General features: G+C 40.2%; 1 protein-coding gene across 1 annotated transcript in view; it reads left to right on the top strand.

The window, feature by feature from the left end:
- Window positions 1-2,079: 2,079 nt before the first annotated feature.
- FAM149A (family with sequence similarity 149 member A) overlaps window positions 2,080-13,513 on the top strand; it is a 47,063-nt gene continuing 35,629 nt past the window's right edge. Inside the window, exon 1 of the mRNA XM_087936272.1 lies at window positions 2,080-2,723. Within this exon, the coding sequence (XP_087792398.1) occupies window positions 2,275-2,723 (449 nt within the window). The 5' untranslated portion in view covers window positions 2,080-2,274. The remainder of the gene's footprint in view (window positions 2,724-13,513) is intronic.

Genomic DNA, 13,513 nt, shown 5'->3' with positions numbered 1-13,513 from the left:
AGTCAACTGAATGTACATTAGCCATATCTGTGATTTAAAAATATGTTTACTTGTGTCCTTCCTTGAGACATATGCGATGGGATCTAACGGGATGTGTGACCTGACTACACCTCTTATGGATAGATTGCTCTCTACAAGACATATGATTCCAATTAATTTATCACTGTATTTGAATTTATGTTCTCAGATGTAACTGGTGACCCAAACTGGTCCTTCTATGAACACAGGATTCTTTTCATTCATGAGATGAGCTAGGATCCATAACTGTTACATGTTAAAAACCATGTAAAATGTTCAGATCCTACATCCATAGCAATAAGATTGTTCTCATATTTTGTTTCTCTTCCTCTCCTAGGAACTAAGCATAAAAGATAATATAGATAATGTGTTGAATGTATTTTAATCAACAGCACATATACTTTCAAGATTTATGGCTTGATTTAGAAAATCTTTAGCTTCCATTCATGTTGATGACATTTTTAAACAAAAGTGCATATATAAAATAAAATTGATATGCATGTTTAATTAGATAATTTGATATTTTGGTAATAAAATTTAGAAAGAACAAAGAAGTAATTTTTTTCCACAAATTGATTTTTCGTATATGAAAATGGGACATACTGGAGAGTGCAATACAACTTGCAAAAAGCTGCAGGAAGCAATACAGTGATGTGTTGATGTCGCCAGGAGTGACATTTTTCCAGACTTTCTGATGGAGAGTTTTAAAGTGACAGTGGAACTTATCTATAAAACCCAATATTAATCTAGGGTGCTACACTGACCTGACGTATTATCATTCTTATTAACCTGAATTAGTCTAAAGATATTTAATTCAGAACTAGATCAACTTCTGTACATTGACTCAAGATATTTTTCCATATAAGCAATAATAGAAAAATATCCAATTGTTTTGTGACTATTAAATACTAAAATTATTTATAGTCTTATAAATAAAATCAGCTGGCATATGTGAAGCAAAGTGCCAATTTCAACCATTTATTTTTATTTATTTTGATTTGTCAATCGCTTACAAGATAATAGGTATAATAAGTATATACATAGTTATGAATACATGAAATGGGTACATATAAGAAAAATAAAAAACAATAGGACAGGGACGGTAGCATGTTGGTGTGCTTATGCATATTAATTAATCAATTAATTAATTACCACCTTATTTATGCACAGGCTGAAGAATTACTGTTAGGGAATAATATTCTAAGACTAGAACACCTTAAACGTTTTTTAAGTGTTAAATTGTGCAATTACAAAGCAATCTGGGATATTAGAAATCATTGGCAGGATGCATTCTGAACAGTTTGTCTAAGAAGCATTTTGCAAAGAAGCTAGAGGACCCTGGGACAGCCATTTTGTGAGAGGGCCCAAAGCAGGGTCTAAAAATCCTAACAATGCTGTTTGAAACGGCCGTCTATTTCAGCAATTACTCCTAGACGCTCCCAGCAATATTCTAGGCCTCCTGAGAAAATGAATAGACTCTCTCCAGGATTGGTTTCTTTTCCGCAATCCCTACCACATTCAGGTAAAATGAGCTCTGAGGAGGAAGGATTGGAGCGGAGTAAAAGTACCGGTATACATATATTGCATGCACACGAAAATGGAAATAACTGCTAAAGAGAAGCTGTCTGCTTGCCAACGCAATCCCAAGGCAGAGCCTCACAGAAGAAGCATTCTGTTTCGGGCAGAAAGGAGAAATTCTACTCCGGCTTATAGTTTCCTAATGGGCCCCAAACGGACGGCTCGTTTAAAGACGTGTCCGCGAGTAAGGGAAAAACAACGCTACGTCCTCGGTCCCTTTTGCGAACTAGGCTAATTCGGGCGGTTATTTCCAAAGCATACGAGGGAGGCGAACGAGGGAGAAATCGGTCCACGAGAGGGTGGCACCTCAGGGGCGGGAGGAAAAGCAACCCCACAAGGCTCCTCTACCCCACCTAATCTTTTCCTCAAAGCCTGGAAGCGCAGCCACTCGTCCCTCGCTCCCGATGGCGAGCGCGGGCTGCTCGGCGCCCAATGACCTCCTCTCTGCTCCGTTTTTGTTTAGCTTAGCAACCGCCGCTCCCTCCCTCGGCAGGCGCCTGGGTAGGCAGAAAGGCAGGCCTAGGTAACCCGGGTGGCAGGCTGGCTCTCCCTCGCGCTCAGTCCCCAGCCGTTTGGAAGCCCCGCCACTGGCCAAGAGAAAGCGACCCAGCCGCGACGCCTCTCTTCTGGCCGCCGCGCCTGCCGAAGTCCGTCTTGGCGCCCTGAAGCGGCGGCACCATGAAGGTGGCGGTCCTCGACCTGGCCACCGTCTTCGCAAAACTCTTCAAGCCCGCCGCCTCTTCCTCCTCGTCGCCCTCTTACTCGCCCGCCCCCGGCGCCCCACTGTCGAAACTACAGCCTCTCCTCACAGCTTCGGCGTCCCCGTCGGGGGCCCCGTCTTTGCCCGTTCGCTGCACTGTCCTGGCCTGCGCTGGGGGATCCTCTCTTACAAGCGTAGCGGCGGCGGCTCGAGCGTCTCCCGGGGGCAGCAGCGGGTCCGGGGCAGCGGCGCTAAAGCCTTTGGCGAGTGGCAGCTGCGCCAGTGGAAGCAGCTCTCCGCGCTCGGCCAGGGAGCCCGGGGCTTGGGCCGCGCCCGCGAGCAAACCGCTGCTTTTCGTGACTTTGCCCGACATCGGCGAAGAGGGCGCGCCGGACGCGGATCCCCGGGAAGAAACTGCTTTGCCCAGGCAAGTTGAGGGACCTGAGCGGGAACTTTATAGCGGTCGGCTCCTTTCTCAAATGCTGGTCGACATTACTTTACAGTCAGGTGCTAAGGAGAATCATTTCCTATTTTTCTAAGGATCTGATCAGACCCAGCTTTGGAAAGAAGACAGAGGGATTTAGGTATATGTGTCTACTATCACATCACAGTAAATTACCATTTGCAGGATATCCTTAAGGGTTGCAGGGCATCCAAAGTCTTCACAACCCTATTCCACTTGGTACAGTAGATTATCTTCCCTATGCTGACTCATAAGTGGGCTCTTGTAGAGAATTCAGGAGACCATGGTTTGAAAAGGTGCCGATGAAGGCCAGGAGAAATGAGCCCTGAAACTTTAGCAACCTGTTTGGGGATCAGTAACAATGATGCATAGTCTTACTTAAATGGTTCAAAAGATCACAGGAGAATCACTTGCTGGTCCTGGTGTTCCATTTACTGTATTGAGATTCAGGCCTCAAAAAGAATCGGGAAATGGAAGAACAACCTGTCATGTGTCAAACTGAAACTGCATATACATGACAGGTATGTTGGCATCTAAGTCACAATCCTTGTGGGGCAGGAACCAATATGAGCTAGCTTTCACATTGACATTATTATTGGCGAATTTTGTTTTAAAATTCCTTGATGTTTAAAAAGAAAATACATCATTGGCTCAGCAAAGTCATATATCTAGATTTCTTTAAACTAAATTACTGTAGAAAAAAATGACGGTTTAGTAAAAAATTTCTCCCCTCCATCAGTTGATAACAGATGTAGCTTGCAAATTGGACTGTAATTCTAAAATTAGTGGAAACCAGCCCTTGCTGTGACCAAGGCAGACCTGTTGGGTGCAATGGTACATTGTCTTGATTCTCTTTGCTATGTTTCTTTATGTGTGGGAAACAGATGAGGTTGTCATGGAGATAAAGCAAATTTGGCATTGTTGTGCTGTTCTGGTGGTGCTGTAAACTATTACTAAACAAGTCTCATTGAACAAAACGCAGTTTAGTTATCCATCAATACTTAGCTTTCCTCAATCTTCTGTGCAGATGGAGATCTTAGCCTGCTAGTTTCTTGGTGGATAAACTTTCTTTACTTCCAGAAAGTTTATTTTTCTCTCTGCAAATAATAACATCATAATGGGAGGGCCCTCTTAGATTCCCAATATTTTATTGGTGGGGAGAAGTAAACTTGGATAAATACAATAATGGCCCTTGTTTTCCTTGTCTTTTCTTGTTAGTATTTCCCAATCTGAAAAGCCTCTTTTATCCCATCAAGTTCCAAATTTTATTCTATTTTATGTTCCTATATCCTTCAGTGGGGTAAAGGTTTACAGTTTTCCTGTTGTTTCTCAAAGTAGAATTTGAATAGTTACATTAGGAGGACATGTTCCATAATTCAAGGAATGACATTTCAAACAAAATATAATACAGGCAACCCTCTACAAGTCCTACGGTGGTGGCTGTATTCCAGTTTCACAACTGCACAACAATACTGCAGCCATTTAGAAGTGCCAGAATACCAACAGAAACTATAAGTGTGAACTCTCTTCTATGTCATTGCTAATTGAAAGTTGAGAGAAAGGAAGCTTGGTAAGTGAGTCAAGTTCTTCCATCAATAAAGAAGCTAAGTGCATTCCTCTGGAAGCAGAGAGGGAGGGAGGGAGGGAGAGAGAGAGGGTTTGCAAAAATCAGTTGAGTATTGGTTGAATTGCAACTGCTGATGTGAGAGCACTGTATATTAGACTGGCAAATTTCTATTTCAGTTCTTGAGGTCAATGAAATTGAACATGAACTGACATTTTTTTTCTAGGACTTGCTTTCAGCAGACAGAAAAATCTAAATAATTTTTCAGTTGTTGCTCAGAACTTCAAAAAAAAAAAAAAAGGAGATCCTTCACACACTTGAATCAATAGTTTTCACCAGATTTATAAATAAGTTATTTACTTAGGATTCAAAGAGATAAAGGAATAATCCGAACTTTTGTACTTTTTAATTTGCCTTGCTATCAATTTGGATTAAAATTTGATACTAACATAAGAACTTGAAACCATACTAATTTCAGATTAATACCTTAGAAGACCTAATTTAATGGTAAAATTTAATGCTAATAACAGCAGAGTTTTCCCCCATAAAGAGATCATTATTTTATCTTTTAATTTGGAAAAAAATGGTGATGATCTTAATAATTTTAGAATGAGATGGACGTTTGTACATCTGTTATAAAGAAATTGTTGTTACCTGCTTTTTAAGATTATAAACATAGCTGAGGAAATCTGAGAGTTGAAGTTAATGCATCTTAAAAGTATCCAAGTTGAGAAATACTGGTTCTGGTTCAATTAATCTGGAATTCATTTGCCTGATATTTTTCATGGAGACTCTTAATCTCATTCTGAAGATTTTTAGAATAAACTTGATTGTAATTAATGGGATTGCTTTTATATACTCAAGTAAGTTAGGGCTGTAATTTTTTTAAAAAATCATTTCCTAGGAAGCAAGCTGCCGACTTTGTTCCTTATCTCTCTCTACTATTCTAGATGTCTCCTCTTTATCCACCTAGTTCACATTTGGATATTGCTGGAGTCTGGACACATGGCATACTGCCAAACAAACCACTGCTTGGCTGCATCCTTCCACCATTTATAATTTCTAAGAAAGTCTGTCAGAATAGTGCAGAGGCATTCTTAAGATGAAGTTTATTTGTTCTGAATCATGACAATATTTATTATTTAAGGAATCTGAAAATATAAGGGTGTTTGATAGGTTCCAAATAGAGAACCACTGGGCATATTTATGTGGCCAACCATTGCAGCCTGTCGCAGATCTTCAGGTCAGGTCAATTTCTCAGTGTGAAATTATATTATTTGATTGCTTATGTCAAAAATTCTTAGATGTAATCTAATCTCAATGCACATTTATTAAGCAATTTGGTTTTTATTTCAATTTATTTGTATTGCATTTGGCCCACAATAAATAGAAAGTTATTTTAATGAAATACATTATTTTAAAAGCCATTCCTAACCTTTAATTTCTAAATCCATCAACAAACACATTTAAGCTGAATTTTTACTTAGAGTAGTTCTAACAATGTGGATTACCCTTAGATTAATAGCAATTCATTCTATATCAGTGGATCTAAATATGATCAATTGGGATCCCTTTAAAATATAGCAGTTCTATACCGATGAGTTCCTCTTTTATATTTTATATCAATTGCTGATTTGCTTTTTAACCACACTTTCTGCAAAGTAAGTCTTGTTATTATGACTATTGTCTTTATACTTGGTTATGTTGGTTATGTTTTACAGAATCAAATTGATATTTTTATTAAAAAGAAACATGCTTGACTGCTCATTTAAAGGAAAAGGTTATATAAGAAGAAATAAGATACACCTCTTAGAAAAAGAAAGGCTATACTATCACATTAGCATTTTTTTAATTAGACAATCCCACATAAGCTTTAGAAGAAATGTCCTAATGAAATATTTATCATCATAGTTCTTCTTAGCCCAAGTTCCAAGTAAAATTTGTATAGACTTCAGTGTATGCTCTCCTGGCAGCCATGTGTGTGCTAGGCATCTGTTTATCTGATTAAAAAGACCTTCAGAAAGTCTTCTGACAATGTATTAAGTTTAACACTAATTTACTTTATAAAAGTAAAATTTTTGTTATGCTACTGAAAATGATCCAAAAGAAGATGAAGCATAGATTTGACCCAAATGCTTGAAAAGTAAAATGAATAGAATAGAACAGAAAGAATAGAATAGAATAGAATAGAATAGAATAGAATAGAATAGAATAGAATAGAATAGAATAGAATATTTGGCCAAGTGTGGTTAGACACACAAGGAATTTGTTTCTGGCACAGAAGCTCTCAGTGTACATGGAAACCACCAAGTGATAATAATCATAACACCAATAAGAGGGATTAATAAGGAAGATAAAAAGGATAATAATACTATAGCCTGTATTAACATGGGTAGATGTACGTAGGCATTATTAGACAGTACTTTGAGAATTAGGTGTTCAGCAGAATAATGGCATAAAGGTTTAGGACTGCATAGATGTAGAAGAGTTGCTCTTACATTATTTACTTATTGTAAATATATCATGATATATGATGATTTAACTGATGTATGTTTTTCTTAATTTTAACTAGTATAAACTTTTACTTATTCATACTGGTTGCATTTTTACTGTATTCCCATGGAAGCAATGTGTCAGCCATTCAAAGGAAACCAATGAATAAACGTTAGGATTTCTTTTATTGTAACAGCTATAGTAACAGAATCTTGCCAATCTAAATGTACTCCTCCCTCTTTTCCTCCCTTCATCTTAGTGTAAGCTAGGGAGGAATTGTCTGCTTTTTCTTTACTTATTTTTTTGATCTGGGTTGGATCCTTTTTAATCTGTTGTTTGGTAACCACTCTTCCTTCTGTTCTTCAAGGTCATTCTCTCTTTAGTGTGTTACAAATGAAATCCTTGTTTAGTTCTAATGAAGAAATTATAGAATGGAAAGCTTGTCATAGTAACAGTCTTTAAAAATAAAATAAACAAGTTTATTGATACAATTTAAATTTATTCTTTTTTCTCATATTGTTAAAAACACCTTTCCATCATATTTTGAAGCAGATTTAGTTGTAATGAATTCACTATTCATGTTATCTTGGAACTTGGCTATCACTTCAATAGCATCACTTGGTTGGGCCAATTATGCAAAGCATAACTGAGTACCATAAATCTACTGATGATATAACTCTGAGCTGGCAGCTTCTTATAGACACCAAATAGGAGGAGTGTCATGGCCCCATTGGAGCCTGTGTCTGAGGATGAGGATGAGACGGAGCTAGGGCCGACAGAGGAAGATGGCACAGCCTCTCTAGTCCTGGAGGAATGACCGGAGGAGCAAGACGAGGCAGTCCCGGGTCCCTTGGGCCTGGGAAGAGTCACCAGTGAAGGAGAAAGGGTGCAGGATGACTAAGGGAGGAGGGAGGAGAGGATAGGCAGTGGAGCAGAAGAGTGATGGAGCTTTGGCAATGAGCAATTACCTCCCCCCATCCCCAAGTATGGAGAATGGAGATGAGGGGGGATTAGCACAGGGTGACCCGATGACTCAGGAAGGCACCCTGCCCCTCTTCACAAGACTCACCTGGGGAATGAGGTTTAAAGAGATATGTTGGGGTGTCACTTGTCAGGAACAAGTGTTGCCTTTTTCCAGCCTCATGTGCTGTTACTGATGTTTGGATATTTTGCTGTGCCTTATCCTGTTTGCCTTGCCCTGCTTGCCTTGCTTGGCTATGTGAGAGTTCGCAATGGCACAGTTCTGCTCCGGGTTGTGCTGCAGGCCTCATGAACTCTTCCTGTGACTAGGACTCCCTTGGACCAAGTTCCCTGAACTGTGGCTGCTCTCAGAACTGTGCTGCTCCTCTGGACTAATAGCAGCCAGAAACTATTGGAGCTTTGATCCTGGAGTTTCAAGAACTGTGGGACTTTTGGGGGAAAGTTGAAGCAATAAAGGGGAGTTACACCTTCGTTCCAGTTGTGTTGCTTCCGTGCCCAATCCCGGGTCATCATAAAGAGTGACTGTGTGGTGCTCTTTGGCTCTACAGATCAGAGATATCTCATGCAACCTCTCTCCGCTTATCAACACTTGACTGGTACCAATGATGGAGAAAGGTGGAGAATTGCAGTAACATTGTACCTGCTACTTGCCACAGTAGGTCCAAAAGATTATCATAATGATATTGAAAACTGCTGAAACATCAAGAAAATAACTTTCTTCATCCTGGCTCCTCCACAAGACATCTACAAGTGTAATCAGTGCCACCTCTATACTGTGACCCCATGCAAAGCCTAACTGGAAAAGATCTAGATTGGGTGTTAGCAACCTGCAGTTCCAGAGCCGCATGTGGCTCTTTGGGCCCTCTGCTATGGCTCCCAGTCTCATCATTAGCTGGCTCCGCCCCTTGCCCTCCCCTCCCAGTCACTCCTCATCTGCCCTGAGAAGGTAAGGTTGACGGTTGTAGATGGAGACTCGCTCCAAATTCCAGAGCGGGAGCCAAGCGCTCCTGTACTTGCCTTTTCTTCCGGCCCTTGTTGGTGCTGTGCACACCTCAGCTGCTTGGGGAGATGCCCGAATTGCTCTCCACCCCGAAACACTGGCCTGGCCCTGCTGCAGCTTTCATCACTGGTCTTGCTGTCTCCATGGCCTGCTCGTTGCTCTTGCAGCGCCTTGCACAGCACATTTAAATTTAGTGCACTTCATAATAGGGGAGTACGGTGTACCCTCCTCCTCCTGGAGCCCATTACGATGTGGAGCATCGGCTGCAGCTGGGCCAACCAGTGTCACAGGGCGGAGAGAAAGTCGCATGTCTCCCAAAGTGGCCAAGGTGCACAGCACCAAGAAAAGCAGGAAGAAGAGACAAATAGAGGGACGCTTTTCTCCTGCTGTGGAATATGAAGTGAGTCTCCATCTGCTGCCGTCACCCTTACCTTCTCAGGGAAGGCAAGCAGTGACTGAGCAGGGAGGGCAAGAGGTGGGGCCAGCCAGTGGTGGGTTCAGCCATCAGGGAACCACAGCAGGGAGATGAAAGAGCTTCATTTATCTGGGAACCTGAAATGACTCTTGATTTAAATTGTGTGGTAAAAAGCACCCAAAGAAGAAGAAAGAACAAAACCCCCAACCCTTGCCTGTTTTTGGAAATGGTTCAAGAGGGAACACACACACACACACACACACAGAGGGGGGAGGCAGGGAGGAAAGGAGAGACATGAGAGAGAAAGAGATGAGAGGGAGGGAGAGGGAAAAAAGATGAGAGAGAGATGAGAAAGAAAGAGAGACAGAAAGAGAGACAGATGAGAGAGAGATGAGAGAAATGAGAGAGAAAGAGACAAAGAGAAATGAGAGAGAGAGGGAGAAAGAGACAAAGAGATGAGAGATAAAAGAGATGAGAGAGAGAAGGAGGGAGAAAGAGATGAGAGACAGATGAGAGAAATGAGAGAGAAAGATGAGAGAAAGAGATGAGACAGAGAGACAGAAAGAGGAGAGGGAAAGAGATGATAGACGGAAAGAGAGGGACAAAGAGAGAAAGACAGAAAGAGAGAGAGAGAGAGACAAACAGACACAGGGAGAAAGAGATGGGAGGAAGGATAGAGAAAGAGAGAGAGAGACATACGTGTTTCCCAGAGAAAAGAAAATACCGGGAGCCACAAAACCTTGGTAGGTGTGGTTGGGGGAGTGTCATGTGACTACATTGGAGTGAGTGAGGTCGAGTTGGCCATGCCCACCCAGGTTTTGTGGCTCCCAGTGTTTTTTTTCTATGGGAAACAGGTCCAAATGGCTGAGTGTTTAAGGTTGCAGGCCCCTGGTCTAGATACATCTCCCAACAATGAATATCCAGGTGAGCAGAGATTAACATCAAGACCAACAGTCAAAATGTAAACAATAATTCAATCAACAAGGAACTACCAACTCAGACAAATATGCTAACAGCAAGCAACACCCTAATCAAGAAACCACCGAGAACACGCCCACCCACACTGACAAGCCAATAGTATATAAAAAGACAGTAAACCCCATTCCCTTACAGCACTGATGATGTTACCTAATTTGGTAATTAAATGTCTGCAATAAACAATCAAGCTCAGACAGCACCAATGACCCTAGTTTAATCCTGAACTCTAAATATTTTCTAAAGGTCTAGATCATGGGTGTCATATTGTCATGGCAATGTCACATGATGTATCAGGACTTTTTTCCTCTTTGTTAAACCAGGCAGGGGTGGAGCCAGCACATGACGCATCTGGCCTGCAGGCCTTGAGTTTGACATCCCGATCTAGATAATCTAAGGGTACAGTATTCTAGAATTGCAATCCAGCCACTTTCTCAACAGTAATGTCAGTCATCAATTTGGTTTTCATCCTATACCCAGGTTTCAAATCAGACTGCCCATGGGACCAGGCAGTAATTATACCTCTGTCATTTCTCAATGGCTCTGTTCCTCCAAAACAAAAGGTTGGATACTGGAGGGCAGTTTTTCAATTACAGTGGTTTTGTGTCTCTAATCATGTTTAACTGTTGTGATCATTGAGAAAACAGAGTTTACCTGCATGTTAATGGAGCAAAAACAGTAGTTAAGAAAGAAGATAAATCATCCACTGTGCACTCTACATCAGGGTTGGGATTCTACTGGTTCGGATTGATTCGAGCGAACCGAATATTAAATTTGTATCTGGTTCACTGAACTGGTATTTGAACCAACCGGCTGGCCTCCCCACCCCACCCTATCCCTCACAGGAGTCTCCATGCAGCCCATTTTCGATGCAGGTAAGTGCAGGGTCTGCGTGGAGGCTCTGGGAGGGGGAAAAACAGGTCTTCCGGAAGTCCGGAAACAGGCCTGTTTCCGGTTTCCAGAGGGCCTCCAGAGCCCGGGGGAAGGCCGTTTTTGCCCTCCCAGAGACCCGAAGGAAGCCTCCAGACCCTTGGAAAGGCAAGACACGGCCCTCCCGGAAGTTCCGGTAGGCCACACCTACTATGGCCACACCCACCCCACAACCGGTTCACTGCCCAGTTGCTGGGATTTTTGAATCCCACCGCTGCTGTACATGTATATTTAATGAGATCCCCAAAGAAGATGGAGAAACATTTTTATCTTAGTTAATTTTAGGGCTGTGAAATGGAAGAATTTTCTTCTAATTTCTTGTAGTGGATGATTTTTTCCCAATTCTACCATCCAATTTTCCCTGATAATTTTCTTGTCAAACTGAGAAAGGACAGAGAGTTCTCACCATAGGAATGACCCAATGAGGACCAGAGGGCTAGTGAAATTAAACCAAGATCACCAACACTCCACTACAAGTGCACAGGATTGCATTAACCCTGAATGACAAGCTATATTCATTAATGGCATCTCATATTGTGAAACATTGTCTTCCTCTCTTGGAATGAAGAGAAATTCAGGGGCTGTTTTTGAGGAAATAATGTATCTTATTTTCTGAATGGAACTCAACTTTAGCAGTTTATCTTTACTAAAGATAATTGTACTCACAAACTATTTCACATTCATGTAATTCTAAAACATATTCCAAGAAGTTTTTCTTCAATTAAGACAGCAAGATTTCAATTGTGTGTTGTTATTATAAGGAGAAAGTAATAGAGAAGCATACTTGTAGTGTTTTGCAGGGGCAACTTGGATTTCATTGAAAGGAAATAATAAATTTGTCTGAGCTCAGCAAGGTCTTGCATTTTCATGAACTCAAGCAAAATTGGCTGTACTGAATCTATTGAATACCTCTCTTCTCTGTATGTTAATGTTGTTGTGAGGAACAGTGCAAGTATTATTGCTTTCATAGCAGTTTATAAATCTGGAATAGACATCTGCTGAGTTAGATTTTAAAAAACCTAGATAAACTCATTGTCAACTCAATTTATGAAAGGTTTTTGTGGTATATTTAAAAATATAATTTGAAATGTTACTATTATGAAGTATTCTATATAGAATGGAAAGTGCTATGAATAATATTTATGTTTATTATGCCTTTAATTGATAACTTTGCTTTGCTTTTTTAAAGCAGTAATTTCTCACTGTTTGAAATGCCGAATTCCTGAATTGATCTGACTCCCCTCTTCTGCAGCAATTATGTTCCTACAAATCCCTAACTAACTGAAGTCTTTACCCCATATATCCAAAAGAAAATTCTATGAATTCTATGATTTTCTATGAAGAAAATTCTAATTCACTAAAGCTTACACTCTGTAGTAAATACATAGTTTTAAAGTACCACAAGTCTCTGTCTTTTTTCTTTCTTTTTTGGTGAAAGAGCAATTACTAGCTTAGTCTGTTCTGTCAATGGGAATATAATTTAAAATGTCGATATAATGAGACCCATCCGTTTTTAACTGAAGTATGAAACCTAGTTCATTCAAGTGATGAATGTTGTGAGAAAGGATTTGAACTCATTTCCAGTCTATGTTCCCTCACCCTAGCATGGAGTTCTAAACAAGGTCCAATTCTGACCCAGGCTTTAATAGCACTTATAATTGGTGAGCTTAATGAAGAACAGACTCAATATTTGAGCTTCCACCTGATTATAAGACTGGATTTTCATACATTATTCGATACACATGGCCCTTTTCCAATATTTTTTATTCAACCCATTATCTTCTGTTTCAGGGATACCTGATCTTGTTGCAGTAAATGCTTCCTATCTGATCCCAAAGAAATAAAACACCTCTACCAAGATACTAATTAGTCTCCTTTTTGTAACAGTTAATTAAGCTGATTGCATTTTCCTTGACTTTTATCAATTATTTACATATGAAATATATAACAATCACTTTCCATTGACACATTTCCATTTATAAGTACTATCTATAAATATTATAAATAAAAATGAGCATAATAGAAACATATAATTAATATAAGTAAAATGTGATCATATTATCTTTGGATTATTAATACTGTTTCTTTCAAAAATTTATACTCAGGTGTTCTTATTTCATTTTCATGGTTCAGGTAGTGCCTTTACTTACGACCACAAAGCAATGCAGTTGCTGCATTGAGCCATGTCCAATTTTATGATCTTTTTTGGTGCGGAAATTAGGTGAATAATGTGATTGTTAAGCAAATCTGGCTTCCCCCTTTGACTTTGCTTGTTGGAAGCTCCTGGGAATGTCACAAATAATGATCACATGACCCCAGGATGCAGTAACCATCATAAAAACATGCTGGTTGTCAAGCACCTAAATTTTGGTCCTGTGACTACAGGATGCTGTCAC

This window comes from Pseudonaja textilis, chromosome 6 (genome assembly GCF_049901715.1).
Source record: "Pseudonaja textilis isolate UNSWEBS1 chromosome 6, rPseTex1.2, whole genome shotgun sequence".
Classification (NCBI taxonomy): domain Eukaryota; kingdom Metazoa; phylum Chordata; class Lepidosauria; order Squamata; family Elapidae; genus Pseudonaja; species Pseudonaja textilis.
The sequence above is the reverse complement of the archived record's forward strand: the minus strand, read 5'-3'. Positions and strand labels throughout refer to the sequence as shown.